General features: G+C 39.7%; 1 protein-coding gene across 1 annotated transcript in view; it reads left to right on the top strand.

Moving 5' to 3' along the window:
- The first annotated feature begins 4,054 nt into the window (after positions 1–4,054).
- LOC149266258 (mannan endo-1,4-beta-mannosidase 2-like) overlaps positions 4,055–16,589 on the top strand; it is a 34,902-nt gene continuing 22,367 nt past the window's right edge. Inside the window, exon 1 of the mRNA XM_089430202.1 lies at positions 4,055–4,655. Coding sequence (XP_089286328.1) covers positions 4,293–4,655 — 363 coding nt within the window. The 5' untranslated portion in view covers positions 4,055–4,292. The remainder of the gene's footprint in view (positions 4,656–16,589) is intronic.

Genomic DNA, 16,589 nt, shown 5'->3' with positions numbered 1-16,589 from the left:
GAGGATCCAAGCCAGAAGAAGCACACTGCAATGGAGCGGATGCGCTAAGCTGGCTCCTCGGTACTTTGGACCTTTTCAGATCTTGGCTAGAGTGGGGCCGGTGGCTTACCAACTCGCCTTGCCAAGTCATATTAAGATTCACAATGTTTTCCACGTTTCTGTTCTAAAGAAATATGTATACGACCCTAAACATGTGATCAGATGGCAAGATGTTCGGGTAAGAATTAATCCGGTTGTTTTGATTATGCAGATATACTCAACAGAAACTGACTGAAGGTATTGATTGTCTGCAGGTCGAACCGGAAGGCGAGGTTCTGGTCGAACCACAGAGCATTCTCGACCGGAGAGAAGTGCGGCTGCGGAAACGAGTTATTACCCAAGTTAAAGTGCTGTGGCAGCACTACGGGCCTGAGGAGGCTACTTGGGAAGACGAGGAACTTATTAGAAAAGTTTACCCGGACTTATTTAAGGGGAATAGACATCGGGACGATGTCCAATCCCAGGGGGGGGAGATGTGATGACCCCGGGAAAAATGTAAATATGGAATGTTACTGTGGTAAGAAACTAATGTGAGTTGTTAATTATTGTTTACTAAATGACATTATCTTATTTATGAAATTGAATATATTGGAATATATATCTTTGAAATGCTGGCAGCCTCTTGGTGGAGGATTTTTAAAGAAAAGGAATCAGTTATGAAACTGAAAAACTACCCTTTCACACAGGAAAAGTCCTGGGAAGGAAAACCCCTGGGCTGTTGGGACAGACAGGGGGAAAAAATTCCAAGGAAGGAAAAAGGAAAAGAAGAAAGGGTTAAGTCTGGTAAGGACCAGATAACCCAAGCACGGAGGTGCATGAGTCTTGTTGAGGGCTGCAGGCCTGCAAGATAGCTCGGGGGGAGAATCCAACGTGATGATGGATCTCAAGGTTGGGTGGATAAGAGCAAGCATGAAATGCAGGTGAACTTCTGGAGCGCTAACTCCTGTAACTGGTAGACCAGGTACGAGTTATTTACAGAAATTAGACAACAGTAACAGTATACTGAGTATATAGATAGAAAATACAGTTGAATCTGAGTCTCTTTTAACAGCTAAATGTAAAGAGAAATATAACTGTGGGATATCTGTAAAATAGAAACAGTATGTACAATTCAAATGAATATCTGGAAACTAGATGTTTAAGACAGTAAACGAGAGAAACTATCTGCTATAAACGATTCATGCTATCTATATATAACAGTACGAAAACCCAAATGCGGTCCTGAAAGACCATAGTAGTTGTGCAGAATATTTATGTAAACAGTATAAATAAATAGCGATTACACGGCATGGTGCCCAGCTACGGCATGGCGCCCAGCCAGAATGGAAAGAACAGTAGAAAGATACATTTGAAATACCAGAACAGTAGAAAGATACATTTGAAATACCAGTGCTGTGAATATTAAATAACGAAGTAGTAATGAAAACTAAAACAGACCCCTGTACCGAGGGTTCAGACATTCCATTACATTTTGTATCATGTATGGCAGCAAATAACTGTGTTTATCATGCTACGCTACGCCAGGACTCATCCGGCTAAGCGCACAAGTAAACCAATACAAATAATCACCGAAAATCGAACATTATATCATCTCAGAACAGAACCCAGCCGTGGGTAAACGGCCGCGTACCCTGCTGTGGTACAGCTACATATAAAGAATCAAATGTATACGATTGCTATAATAAAACCCTATAGCAGTTTAGCTCAACCCTGTTAAACAATGGAAATAACAATAAATCTTATCATTAAAGCGAGCTTAAGGCATACTACCTTAAGCAAGATTAATGGCGTATAAGGCAAAGACGGCCATTGATACAAACTCGACCGAATGTAGAAATATAAATATCGTATTCACAGAAGAAGAAAGGAAGCATATTAACATTAAGCTATATGAATAACCCTTGATGGGTACAGCGAAACAATGTATATTAAATGTCCAGAGAACCGATGAATACCATATAGTTCTTCACAAATAAAGACGACGATCTGAGAGTTTCTATTAAACATTTTTAAAGCATGAGAAACAAAAGGGGCGAGTATTCAGACTTCAGATTAAATCAGTTCAGGCATGGAGGCCGTGAACCCTTAAATCAAATGTACATACAACAATTGGGCATATATGCCAGAAACCGCATTTAACATAGCCTAATAAATCAAACGAGACACAGGTTCCGGCATGGAATGGCCGACCGCAAATCATAACCCAGGGTTTGGATCGATTGCAGAAACCTTGAGACAAATAAAACAGAGAGCGCCATGAGGAACTCCTCTGGCCAAGAAATCGACGTTAAACAAATCTCATATGTATAAACCCTTTACCAATCAGGGTAAATCTCAGCTCCGCATCCAGTCAAGATATGAGTACATACCTGAGAGCGCATTGAGGCAGCATAGTCATTCCGCGAGCGGTAGGAGGGCCGTGGATGCAACCCGCCTGTACACTGGCAAATATACTCGGAGTTAGCTCATGAGCAGAACAATCTAAACTAATAAATTCTGAGAAAATAAACGCACTGTATATATATCTGAACAGCCGAAGAGTAGACTAGTAAGCATGGCAGGCATCAGTTGTTATTATACCTGAAACAGCGATGCAGAACCTGGCAATCGGTGCAGAGGAGGAACTCGCCGAGCTGGGGAGTATTCGGCCTCACCAGACATATGCAAATGAGCCAAATCAAGTGACTCGGTGGTATATGAATCACCCTCCAAACCCTTGGGCGAGTCTGAGCCCTTAGATGTAAGTAATGAATCCCCATCGTTCATTCAAGCGGGAGTCTGGGCGCGAAAATCCACAGCGTGTCAACCGAGGAGTCACATGGCTTCACGACGGTGCTAGGCCACCTGGCAAGGGTTGGTGAAGCCATTTAAATTTCCGTCAACCACCTGGCGCCGGAGTTGGTCAGGGCAACAATCCGGTGGATGAACTGACCTTGACTTAAACATTAACTCCCAAGGGTCACCAAGTGTAAACCATATAGTATTATGACAAGAGTGAGACATACGTGTTGTTAAGGTTTGCATATATAGCAGAGCGTATAATACTTAAGAACGATACCTTTACATATGTGTTTCTATGTTCGAATAGATGGGTGGAGTAAGGTTTAATAAGCCATGTAAATATTTTTTTTTTATTTTTACATATTTATTGTTGGGATCGTGACAATTGAGGTTTTAGAACTAAGGGTTAATTTTGTTTAGATGTATAGAAATAAGTTAATGGTTTGTTTTTTATTATATGGATTTAACATTTTAAAATTTTTTTAGGGTATTTTTATTGTGTATGGGTTACTTATCAAGTTTGTGATTTCAATAAATTTTTACTAAATTTGATAGAAAATAGATCGGAAAAATCCATTGGAAAATTTTCTAAAAAATGGTACTAAAAACAAGTTGGTAATTTATAGATGAAATGGCTTTTTTCACAATTTCAAGTAAGATTGTGATTTTTTGTGAACACATACAAATTTACTGCTCTAAGAAATTTTCAGGGCACTCCAATTCTATATATTAAACAACTTAAACTTAAATTTTTAAAATTCTCTACAAAATTTGGTTAAAATTAATAAAAAATTGTTATTGAAAAGACCATTTATTTATTAAATAAACTATACCATAAATAAATAATTCTAAATAATATAGTTTTTCTGAATAACATTATGTATTAATAAACATTCTAAATGACACATTTCTCTATTTTGACCATTCAATTATTTGAATTTTCCCGGTTTATTAAAAGATTTGAATTTTAAAATATACCTATCAAACACGAGTTTATAATAATATACCAAATAAAAAACTTTAACCCTTATTCGCTAGGAGTCAAGATTCAACCTGGTCACATCATGGACCCATTAATAATATACCAAATAAAAAACTTTAACCCTTACTCGGTAGGAGTCAAGATTCAACCTGGTCACATCATGGACCCATTGAAAACAACACCATATCATCCCCTCAAAAATCACATCAAAATAAGCATCCATATGGTTGTGGAGTCTTTTTTAAATACCATCATTCTAGTTATCATTGCCACAAATCAATGGATGAAATCCTCTCTGTATATTAAGTGTTCATACATAAAGTTGTCTACCATCATTCTAGGTATCATTGGCCAGAAATGAATTGATGGAAATCCTTTCTGTATGATAAACTGTTAAATATGTAAAGCTGCCAATGGGTGTGCAGATTTGCAGCAATACAAACTGATCAAATGCCTCGTTCCCCACACTGATCAGATCCCTATCAAGGACATGACAATAATGGAGGAAGGGACGAGACTCTATACTGTACTTGGAGTGGTCTCCTGCATTGTCATTCTCTTCTTGAATATTGGGGATGTCCATATTCTTCCATTTTCACAGCCAAGAATGAGTTTTATGGAGCGGAATGGATCTCACTTTGTGGTGGATGGCAACGAATTGTATGTTAATGGGTGGAATTCGTACTGGTTAATGGACCAAAGCGTGGACGATTTCAACAGGCACAGAGTGAAGAAAATACTCAGGAAAGGTGCGGAAATGGGTCTCACCGTCGTTCGAACATGGGCCTTTAATGATGGAGGATACAATGCTCTTCAACAGTTACCTGGAATTTTCGATGAGAGGGTTTTCCGGGTAAGATTTCGGGAGCTCCATTTATAGTTTTCTAATAATATTTGGTTTGATTTCATTATTTTTAAAGTTGTTCATGAAACACGCTTACAGATCAGGTCTGTACACTATAACATTGACTTCGTTCAGCTTAGGTGACAGGTTTAAGGGTATATATTTCCCAAAAATTTCCGCGAATTCTATACTTTTATAAAAGTTTTTTAAGGCCTCTCTCAAAATCAACCCTGTATCGTTCCTTTTTGACATAGTAGTTGGCAGGAGGACTTAATACTCTGCCAACCTTACCAGTGAAAGAAGACACCGTTAATGCTAATCTTTTCTTTTCAAACCATGTTTTATAAAATCTCGTTATGGTTCTTCCCTTTCATTACTTGTAGGCTTAGAATTTCTCATATAACATTTGAATTCCTGCCCACCTTGGGAAAATGGCCCCTCTTGAGGATTTGGTGTACGTCTGGGTTCCGATCCGATTCCAACTTCTCAATTTCACATCTTTTGTGTAGAAATCTTCATTGCTGAAACACTGATGGAAGGGAGAAACAGTGTTACTCGTTATAAAGCTTGATGTGCAGCATAGCCTAGGCATGGTTTTTCATTTTTTGAGTTAGGGACTCTCAGGATTCAAATGTAACTCTATGGTCTTTAGTTATCCACATTCTCACTGTGGCTTGGGAACTCCCACACAGTATGCTGACACATGTTCAATCATCACAGTACATCTGTTATGATTTTGCAAATAATATTCCCAATGACCTGAGACACACTCTGAATCAACCTCCCAAAAAGTATCCAACAAAGTTGCTTGAAAGTGGTGCTTGAAAGTTGCACCGCAGCCAACACAGCTACTCACATTGTGCTGGGGCCAAAACAGTTTCTATGCCTATGCTAAAATTCCTGCAACTGTGGTAGGCAGTTCCAGCACTAGTGACCGAAGTCCTGCAACCCAGGCTCCATGCCTGAGTCAGCACCAAGATCCATAAGTGACCTGACAATTCGGCGCATCAGCAACAATATATTCTAGTCCCGCACAGATGCTACATCAACAAAATAATTTGACCAAGTCAACAATGGTCCCATGCTAAAGTCTGTGATCCATTGTGACCAGGTCTACATCTGCAAAAGCTGACCTGAGTTCAAGGGATGAATCAGTGGTCATCCTTGACCATAATGCCCAAGGTCTATCTGTAGGATTTGCCTTGGATAACACACTTTAGAGTCATTATACTCCTCAATTGTAAAATTATGTAATCCTTTTTCATTGTAAGTCATCAGTTGAGCACTTAGCAAGCATGACTTGCGTGGCAACCTTCCCTTAGTTTTTGGCATATAGCAATTCAGTGCTCAACATTCATTACTATCTACCTCTCTTTGTAATGGCAAAAACATTTTAAATTTATACATTTTTGCATGGGTTCTTTTGTCTTCTGCCTGGATTATTGATGGGATGCTCTATTCTTTCCAGTTTATGTTTTTCACTCCATACTTAATCTGATAACTATATTTCTACACCCTATATTGTTCACTCATTAATTTGCACAATACTTTGGTTCTTTACACTACTGTTTGCAACTGCACTACTTTAAGTCGTATCATACAGCGTACACTACTCTGTTTGACTTTCTGGTTACTATAATTCTACTCAATTATTTGATCATTGCATTATTGTGTAACTGCGCCATGCACTATCATTTTTTTTTTGCTGAAGCAAGAATTGGACCTTCTTTTCACTTGTAGCTAAAAAATAGGTTACATAAAATACAACAAACCCAGAGCCAACTGCTCGAGCTCTTGGCTGAGGGCCCACAAAACAAAACAACCTCCTAAACCGTTCGATCTGTCTAACGGACGAGGATCTAAATCTGAACGAAAACAAGAAAACTCAATAAGTCTTTAAGCGGACCCGATGAGGAAATAGAGACCGCAGTGAAAAGATTTCGGGTCCGCTAGGGTGATAACCCTCGAGCAAGTGTTCTGCCCGAAATTCCCCGATCCTGACCTTGAGGAGAAACGTGCAAGGAAGATAACCCGGTCCCATCAACTTGCACAACAAACCTTAGTTGTAGATCTGCTTATCCTAGATCCAACGGCTGTAAAGGATATCGGGCTGGAAAGAAGAGTGAGGAATACCCGCCCGATGAAGGCGATATTCTCTCTCCTCCTTGAGCCACGTGTTGAACGGTTAGTGGCATTGGGAGCCTTTCTATTAAACCACTTAGGGTCTTGAGGGCACCCAAAAACCACTTTAACTGTAGCAAAACTACCTTGTACTGTAGCAAAACTCTTGGTGCCGCGGTTTAGCTTCACGCTCTTCCCCGTTGCCATCCTTCCCACTGCGAGACCCAAATGTGCCAATTCTCTGGTCCTCTGTTTGTTGAACCCTTATCATCCATCTGCGTGATTTTCAACTGGCTGCTTCTCCTTCATGCACTGATAATGCTCCCTGTCTGCGCGAGCCAGAGTGTGGCAGTCCTCACGCAGTTTCCCTATGGGTACCGACTCCCATGGCCAAATCTTGTTGTCTCTTGTATAGAGCACCCCTTCATTAGCCAGCCGGTCCGCCACTCTGTTGGCATTTCTGCGCACATGAACAAATCTAAGTGTTCTTAGTATTCTTAGGTGAGATTGAATTCGGTGATAGACCTGCAAAAGTCTCCAGGTTCGAAACTTTGTCTGGTGCAGTGCCAGTGCCTATCTTTTTGATTGAATTAATTGTTAATTCCAAGTCAGCCTCTATGATTGTATTATGTAAATTCTAAGTTACCAGAAAACAGATACGGGAATGGATACGGGTACGGGTTTTGAAACGGATACGCAAAATTTTCAAACAATCTGGATACGATACGGCAGGAAACGGCACACACACACACACACACACACACACACACACATATATATATTAAAAATAAGAATTTCATATTACCATTCATATTTCAGAATCTAGATTATCATCTACGATCTATCATGATTCATCATCATCAATTCAACATATGCCATAACCATTCAACATTGTCAACATCATTAATGATTATCGATAAAATTTGAATTGTGGCTCAAAGAAAAGCATAATATATTAATACATCCAAAAACAGTAAAACAGGGTTGATGAAACTTCAAGAAAATGGCAAGTAGTTAACTTTTTTTATATAACTTCAAGAACAGGTTTGAGGTTTCTCAATCGGAAACGAAGAGATTGAATTTACTAACTTGGAAAGAACTTCGTCGGGAACAAACACACATTAATCAAAACTACATGATGGCATTGTATTATAAAAACATCTGCACCAGAACAAATCACTGATTCTCCAAACAGAAAAAGATTTGCTTATTGCCATTAAGGTCCAAAATGAATTATTATTTTTATTTATTCTACAAGACGTTGGAAAGAACTATAAATAGTTCAACCTACCTCACAAAATAAAATATTATTTTTATTTATTCTAACATATGTTGAGAGAATTATAAAAGTATCCTAAATGGGCGAAATAGATGAACAGAGCCTACACAAAACACAACATGAAGAAATTAGATGGACTTGGTGGCCACATCAATGCTCTTGATACTAGATAATGGGGATGGCCCCATCATGAGGTTGACCAAAACGCCATAATATGGACGGCTCTCTCTACAACGCTCAGGTCAACCGCATGGTTAAATCATCTCCTGTAAACCATATCTTCGTGGACCCGAAAACTGAACCTGTATTCGCGTCCTCAAAGACCAGAGTTCAACGAAAAGAGATGTAGCGTTGAAATACTTTTTGGCCCCTTCTAAGCTCGATGCATTAATTATATCAAAAAATCCCTTTAGCTGACCACCCACAAAATATCTAGCTCATAACTTGTTTTAACATGGTTCCGTCCAATTTATCATACTCGGCCGCTGCATAAATGATGCGGATTGGCAAGGTGCTTAGCTGTAATGTGAAGGCGGCCCATTAAATTTTCCAGATTACCATTCATTCGGTTTAAGAAGCGATCCCTGATAAAATTTTTGATATACAATAATGGAATATGGCTGCCAGAAAAAATGGATGCGGTATTTGCGGACCTCAAAACAATTTTTTTTTTGCTGTAAAACGTTTAAAATTTTTCCAAATACGTTTTAGAATTTCAGAAAACGTTTTCAAATTTTTAAAACAACACGTTTTTCTACAAAAACGCCATTTGAAAAAAACGTCCCGTATCCAAAAACAAAAAACGGCACCAAAACGTTTTTCTGGCGTTTCGTTCCCGGATCTGTATCTGAAACGGGAAAACGCCGTTTCGGGGGTTAGGGTAGCCGTTTCCGGTAACTTAGTGTAAATTGTATTCAATCAGAATTTCTAAGCATTGCTCAATGGCCATAAGTTCCGCCATATTGTTAGTGGCATTTCCCAAATGACTGTGAAAGATGATTTTTATATTGCCCTCTTCATCTCTTATGACTCCTCCGTAACTAGCATCCCCACGGTTTCCTTTTGAGGCTCCATCTATATTGAATTTCAAAAAGCCATGGGGAGGGGGTTGCCAGAAAGCCTTTCCTTCTAATATGTGCCTTGCGATCTTGTTTATGCCCTGAGGGACAGGCAGCTGGAGCCCCAACAGTCGTAGAATGTGAGCATCCTGGTGACAAGGGGGTTTCTCAGGGGGTTGCTTCAGAAGGGCATTAACAGTTTCTTTGAGCTATTTTAAGATTTGAGCCATGATGCTTTGGGTTGAGCCAGATTTGTCCTTGAAAATCCTGTTGTTGCATTCTTTCCAAACATCCCAGATCAAAAATCTTGGAATCAGAGTCTAGGCTATGTTGACTATCTCATTATCTAAGAAGTCTTTCCTCCAATTCTTTAAAGTTTCAGTGATGTCATTTTTGTTCCTGTCCGTTTGATTGAAGATTGAGGCCACCCAGTTCCATAAGGTGGAGGTGAATGAGCAGAGGTTGAGAAGGTGATCCATAGTTTCTTCCTGTAGACCACATAACTAGCATCTTGATGGACTAGCAAAACCTCTCTTTCTAAGATTTTCCCAAGTCAGAATCTTTTTATGCTGTACCAGCCACATGAATAGTTTGATCTTCATCTAGTGTGGGTTGTGCCATAGGTCCTTCCATATCTTATCAGGGCTTGGATAGTTAAGTCTGGTGGCTATTCTTTTGGCTTCTTTAAGGTTGAAGATGCCCTCATTGTTTCTCCCCCATCTTAGTTGGTCATTCAAGGTTGAAGTCAAAATTTTTCTCTTTTCCAGAATCGCTTCAAGAACTTCAGCTTGGTCCTTCAAAGGGGTCTCTTCACTGTAAACTGGTACCTTCCATCTTCTCCATTTACCATTGTCCCTTGTCTGATCCCAAAAGTCACTTACCCTTTTCAGTCCTTTATTGATGGTATCATTTTTGATAATGTCCAGTCCTTCTCTGCATAGGTTAGGTTCCTGCTGCCAGTTATCCTCCCAAAACCAGGCAAGATTCCCATTTCTGATCTCCCAGAAACTATGTTTCTGAACTAAGGCTCTGTTCTCCCAAGCATTGTTCCAAATATGGGAACCCCTGATGTGTCCTGTCATTCGAATGTGGTCCCTTTCTTGCCAGTCCATTGCATATTTCTGTTTCCAGAGCTTAGCCCAGGGGTTTCTCGTTTCCTTTAGCCATCTCCACCAAAGTTTTGCCCCCAAAACTTTGCTTAGAGTGTCCGGGTCATGGAGACCCAAACCACCGTGGGTTTTGGGTTTGCATAGCTTGTCCCAAGCTACCAGAGCCCATTTCTTTTTCTCTTCCCCTTTACCCCAAAGAAAATCTCTTTGGATATTCCTGATTTGTTGTGAAACTCCCATTGGGACAGGAAGAGCTAAAAACATGAAAATTGGAATGGTTTGTAGGACTGCCTTTGTAAGAACTAGCCTTCCTGCTACATTCAAAGATCTGCTTGTCCAATTACTGACTTTTTCCTTCAGTTTATTAGTTATTGGCTCCCAAACTTCTTTACTCAGAGGTTTGTCAGTGAGAGGTATTCCCAGATATTTGGAGGGAAGATGATCTCTTTGAAAGCCGAGAATTCTGGAGAGATTTCTTTGAATAGAAATATCAGTATTGAAAAAGAAAACTTTTGATTTTGTGAGGCTTACCTCTATGCTAGTCGCCATCGCGAAATCATGCAAGATTTGTTTGAAAGCTTTGGCTTCCTTGACTGTGGGTGTGCCCTGCAACATAGTGTCATCCACAAATTGCTGATGAGTCAATGTGTCCCCATTCTGAGTAAGTTTGAGTCCCTGGATTCTTCCTTCCACCTTGGCTGAATTGATCGCTTTGCCCAATCCTTCCATCATGAGAATGAAGAGGAAGGGGGAGAGCGGATCTCCTTGCCTAAGACCTCTCAATGGCCTGAAGTTCTGGATGGAGAGCCATTAAGAAGGATTGAACAACTGGCTGTGGTAACCAAGGCCATGACCCATCTTATCCAGTTGTGGTCAAAGCCATACGCTTTAAGAACTTCCCTGATGTATGACCAGCTTAGCTTATCATAAGCTTTCGCTATGTCAAGCTGTATTATCATACCTGCTTGCTTATTAGTCTTGAGGGAATGAACCACTTCGTGAGCTTGAATGATATTATTGAGAATTTGTCTACCTTCCACATATCCAGTCTGCTCCTTTGACACAAGCGTTGGGAGAAGGGGTTTGAGTCTGTTAGCAATAACTTTGGAAATGATTTTATACACCACATTGCACAAAGCTATGGGTCTAAATCTGTCTGGTGTCATGGCTTTTTCCTGTTTAGGGATTAAGGCTATGAAGGAAGCATTAAGTGCTTTTAGAACTGTTCTTGATTTTCTCGAATCCTCCACCACATCAAGAATATCATGTTTGACTGTTTCCCAGCATGTTTTGAAGAAGTCTACATTGAAACCATTCGGGCCTGGAGCCTTCCCATTGTGCATCTCTTTGATTACTTCTTTGACCTCTTCTTCCGTCACTGGCCTGTTGAGATTATAATTATCTTCCCTGGTTACCAGTTTTGGAATATGCTGAGTGAAGCTTTTAATAAATTGAGATCTGTCTGCAATGGTCTCCTCTGCTATGCTTTGAAAATGTTGTACCAGAACAGATTCCATTTCCTTGTGAGTATTTAGCTCTTTCCCTTGAGGATCTCTGAGTTTTGTGATCCGATTATGTGCCCTGTGTTCCATGGTAGACTTGTGAAAGAACCTGGTATTTCTTTCCCCTTCTTTAATCCATTGCACTCTTGATTTCTGTCTCCAGAAGATTTCCTCCTGCTGGCATCTGTTGTCCCATTCTTGTTGAAGAGAGTCTGCTTGCATTTTCCCGCCATGCACTATCATTTCACTGCATAAGTATGGTTGCATTATTCTGTTTATCTGTTTCACTAGACTGTGCCAAGCATCTCTTCTGTTGTACAAATGACAAGGCAGTAAATGGTTGTTCTTCTTCACAGTTCTGCAGTTCCTCATTCTCATGATGCCTCATCCCACCTTGTTTTAATTAATGAAAAGGAAAAATCTGTTAGTCCACCTTTACATGCCTCGAAGAGACGATATGTCTTACCTATGACATGGATAGACAACTCATTCTCAAAAAGATGTCAACAATACTTTAAAGTTTAATTACACAAAAGAATGAGAAACTATACTTGTACAAACCTGAAAAATTGTTGAAGAAAGACTGACCATGAACATTTTAGTAGCATTTTGATAATGAGATAGTTAACTGTTTAGATTGTTTTTCCAATGTCTTCTAGTTTTCTTTTCACTGTAATCAGCTGTGAAAACTCTTGCCAAATGCCTCATTTTTATTATAAGAATTTGCTTCTGGATTCAATCTCCTTAGTGACATTATTGCCTGCAAAAATGTGATTTTTTTCTTCAATGAAATTACAGTGTAGAATTTGCTATATTAGTTATCAAACTTGCATGTGGAATGAAATTTATAGTAAAATTGGCTAAAAATGAAAAATCAATTGAAAAATTTGCATTTTTGTAATGATTTAATGGAATAACCATGTTGAAATATGAATATCTATTATTAATATTGCGAAGTTCTTAAACATCTATCATGCATTGTACCTGTGTTTAATCTTAATCTGAGTACCTGTTATCGCTCAACCTGTCGTCTTGAATGTGTGAAAGCTCCAAGCACTGAGATGATAGATTCTGGTAAATAGGAGGATAGCCGTTGTCACCTTGCCAAACCTCTTATGCTCTTAAGGCCATCTCTTCTCTGGTTCAAGTGAGGCTTCCCTATGAGGGTTGCTGGAAATTACAGTTATGAAGTGCAAGGTGATGTGAAGGATAATTTTCAGCAACACAGGTTTGAAAGTTGCAGAAATAAAGTGGATGGGAGGCTGTTCTAATGATAGTAAAGGGACAACATGGCTGAAAAGTACAAGCTAGAAGTCCCCTTTCCCTGCTGCTATGTATTGCAAAAATATAGCCGTGAGTATTGCATATGTAGACAACACTCAAGATTTCAGGGAAGTACAACTATCAAAAACCATGTATGAGAAGTTTCAATCCTTGAACAGAGAAGGAAAAACTTTCATAGGAAAAGTTTAAATGATAACACAGTATGGAAGATAGGAGAAATACACCAACCTCAAACACCTGAATTATATTATTGCCTGTTTCAGCAATAAATGGAACAACAATAAGAGATATTTAGACAACCTCACCCACAAGAAATTGTTGGTTATCCAAGCACATTCAATGGTTTTGCTACTATGTTTGAAGAGAGAAAAGTCTTCTAAATCCAACCATGCCAAGAAGAGAGGGAGCTGCTCTTTAAATAGAGCCTCTAACTCAACCTCTCACTATATATATAATTTTATTATTCTAAAAAATGTGCAAAGTATTCAGGAAAATAGGCCTCCATACAACAAAATAGCTCCGCTGGTGAAATGGGCCCAATGCCATGATATCCCCATGAACCCTATGACACCCCTCTAATCTGTTGCACGGTTTGTAGGGATACCATGGCATTAGGCCCATCTCATGGGTGGAGCTGTTTTGTTGCGTGGAGGCCTATTTTGGAAGCTTGAATACTTTTAACACTTTCTAAAATAAATGAAATAAAAAAAGAAATAAAAAAAATATTGCAAGAGGTTAAGCTAGAGGTTCTATTTAAAGAGCATCTCCCTCTCATTTTGGCATGGTTGGAAGTGGGGGACTTCTCTTCCTTGGGAGTTTAATGAGAGATCTCTTGGCTGTATTTCAGATTTTAAATGTTATTTCTGTTCTGTTGAAAGTAATCTAGCGTTGAAATTTGGTACCAGAGGACAGGTGGTTCCCTTAGGCTTTGATCTTTGGCCTAGGGAAAAGTGTCCAAAAGAATTTAATTTTTCTCCTAAAGTGACTTTATAATTTTATAAAGTTAAATCTAATTTAAAAGTGACTTTAAGTGATAAAGTTACTAAGTTTAATTTTAAAGTGACTTTTATAAAGTCAATGAAAAATTAGAAAGGAAAAGTGACTTTGGAAATAAATGACTAAGTGGGTCTTTATTAAAGTGGGGTGAATTAAAAAATAAAAAGTGAGATTTAAATGAGCATTTAATCTCAGCCATTGATCTAAATCTATTTCAGCCATTGGATTTAGAGATCACCCAAAAGTCACTTGGGTCACCCAAAAGTCATTTGGAGTTATATTAAGGGAGGAAAATGAGGAAAATATCACATTCGATTCAATTCTTTCATGAGCAGATTGGGAGAAGGAGAGCAAGAGAGATTTTTGAGCAGGGAGGAGAAGGAGACAGCAGCTTGGCACACATTCCAAGGCAGCAGTTGAGCAGCTTTGTACAGCTGATTCAGCACACAGTGAAAGGCAGATTTTGGCACGATTTTCGAGGAGAGGTTTGCACAAAAATCGAAGAGCAGTTTGCTGATTTTTCTGCACGCAAAACGAGGGCCATACAGCAGCATTTTATGCTGAAAGTGGGCACGAAAATCGAGGAGACTGTACAACATTTATTGCTGTCCTGTTTGCTGTAATTTCCAGTTTGCTGTGAAGCATGGGAAAAGAGATAAGTTGTAAATTTGCTTGCTGATTTTTTTTGCTGAAAATTTCTCACTGTAAAAGGCAATTTTTAGAAATAAAAAAGAGCTCTCAAACTGGTTTTCCCCAAGAGTTGTAGGGGGTTTTTCCAGGGTCACATTGACCAAAAATCTCAGTGTTTAAATGTGTTTTAATGGATGTTTATTACTGCTGATTTTTATTTCTGTAATTCCCAGCATTCTGTAAAATTTCCAGAATTTGTGTTTTCACCAAATTTATTTTTTTCAGCTTGTTAAATGTATGGTTATGGGAAAGGGCATTTAACTATATGGGAGAAATAAGGAGAAATTGAAAACCGGGGTGGGAAATGAGAAATTTCTACATGGTATCAGAGCTTGAGTGCTGAAGGGCAGTTTGGGACAGCAAAAGGAAAAATTACAATTGCTGATTTTTCACTCAGAAAATTCCAGCAAGTTGATTTTTTCATAAACAACAGTTTTATCTTTACTACAGCAGTGTTATTTTTCAGTTTTAGGACAGCAGGATGTCATTGGGATTAAGGGTGGAGGATAGGCTGAATGGGCATACAAATTACAGCGTTTGGAAGGAGAGAATGCAGAGTATCTTTGAGGAGACAGAAGTCTGGGATATCATGGTGCATACCACACAGAACCCTGTTGTTGTGCCCACTGATGCTACTCAGTTGGCTGCTTATAATAAAAAGAACAACAAGGGTAAGAGGCTGATTCTAGACGGAATCAAAGACCATTGCATTCCTCATGTGAGAGGAAAGAGCAATGCCCATGAGATGTGGACAACATTGTCCAATCTCTACCAGAGTACCAATGAGAACCGGAAGATGGTCCTGAAGGAGAAGCTGAAGAACATTAAGATGGGTAATGATAGTGCAGCTGGATATCTCACAAAGATTACTAATGTGAGAGATGAGTTGGCAGCGATTGGAGAGGCCATTCCACCCATTGAGTTGGTGCGGATTGTAGTGAATGGCCTCCCCCGTTCATGGTTGAACTTTGCTGATGGGGTTTGTGCACGTGAGACCCTTCCCACATGGGAGAAGTTTTGGGATGATTGCATTCAGATAGAGATCAGGAAAGGTCAGCTTGGGGCAGCCAAGCCAGTTGAGCAGGATGAGGATGTAGCACTAGTGGCAGGAGGCAAGAAAGGCAAAGGGAAGAAGCAGGCTTCCACAAGCAGTGGTGGGGGCAAAGGCAAATGTAAAGGTAAACAGGGGAACACACAGAAGGACTATTCCAAGGTGAAGTGTTGGAATTGTCAAAAGATGGGACACTATGCAGTTGTGTGTCTGGAGAAGAAGAAGAAGAAGGGGAAGAACCAAGACGTGGCAGCTTCAGCAGAGATTGAGGACTTTGTTGGTCGTTTTGACCGAGAGTTTGCGTTCACTACGTGTGAGTCCTCTAGTGCAGGATCACCTGCCACACAGGTTCAGAGGGAGCATGCTTTTCCCTCGATTAGCGGAGCATCTTCAGGTATCTAGTATGTGGACAGTGGGGCTTCACGTCATATGACAGGAGTCCGTGAGTACTTCTCAGAGCTTTCAGAGAGTGGCACTGATATTGAGGTAATACTCGGTGATGACAGAGTTGTTAGAGCAGTCGGGGTGGGGACAGTGACATTTCAGAGGGAGTCCAAACCTCCCTTGAAGGTGTCAGAGGTTCTTTATGTGCCAGGGATGAGGAAGAACCTCATATCCGTCTCAGCTTTGGAGGACAGAGGATATGAGGTACTGTTCAGGGGAGGACAGGTGTTGATGTATCCCAGGGGCACTCCAGCTGATTCAGCTAGAGTGATAGGTGTACGCCATGCAAAGGTGTACAAGTTTGCATTCCAGCCCCTTTTGGCATTGAGCAGTAGTACCGACAACAGAGCTAGCAGTTTTGAGCTGTGTGAGATTTGGCACTGCAGGATGGGACATATGTATCATGGAG

The sequence above is a fragment of the Pinus tabuliformis genome, chromosome 6 (genome assembly GCF_031772625.1).
Source record: "Pinus tabuliformis cultivar Carrire ecotype Pingquan chromosome 6, CPIR1, whole genome shotgun sequence".
NCBI lineage: Eukaryota > Viridiplantae > Streptophyta > Pinopsida > Pinales > Pinaceae > Pinus > Pinus tabuliformis.
Note: the sequence above shows the minus strand (reverse complement) of the source record. Positions and strands in the feature narration are given on the sequence as shown.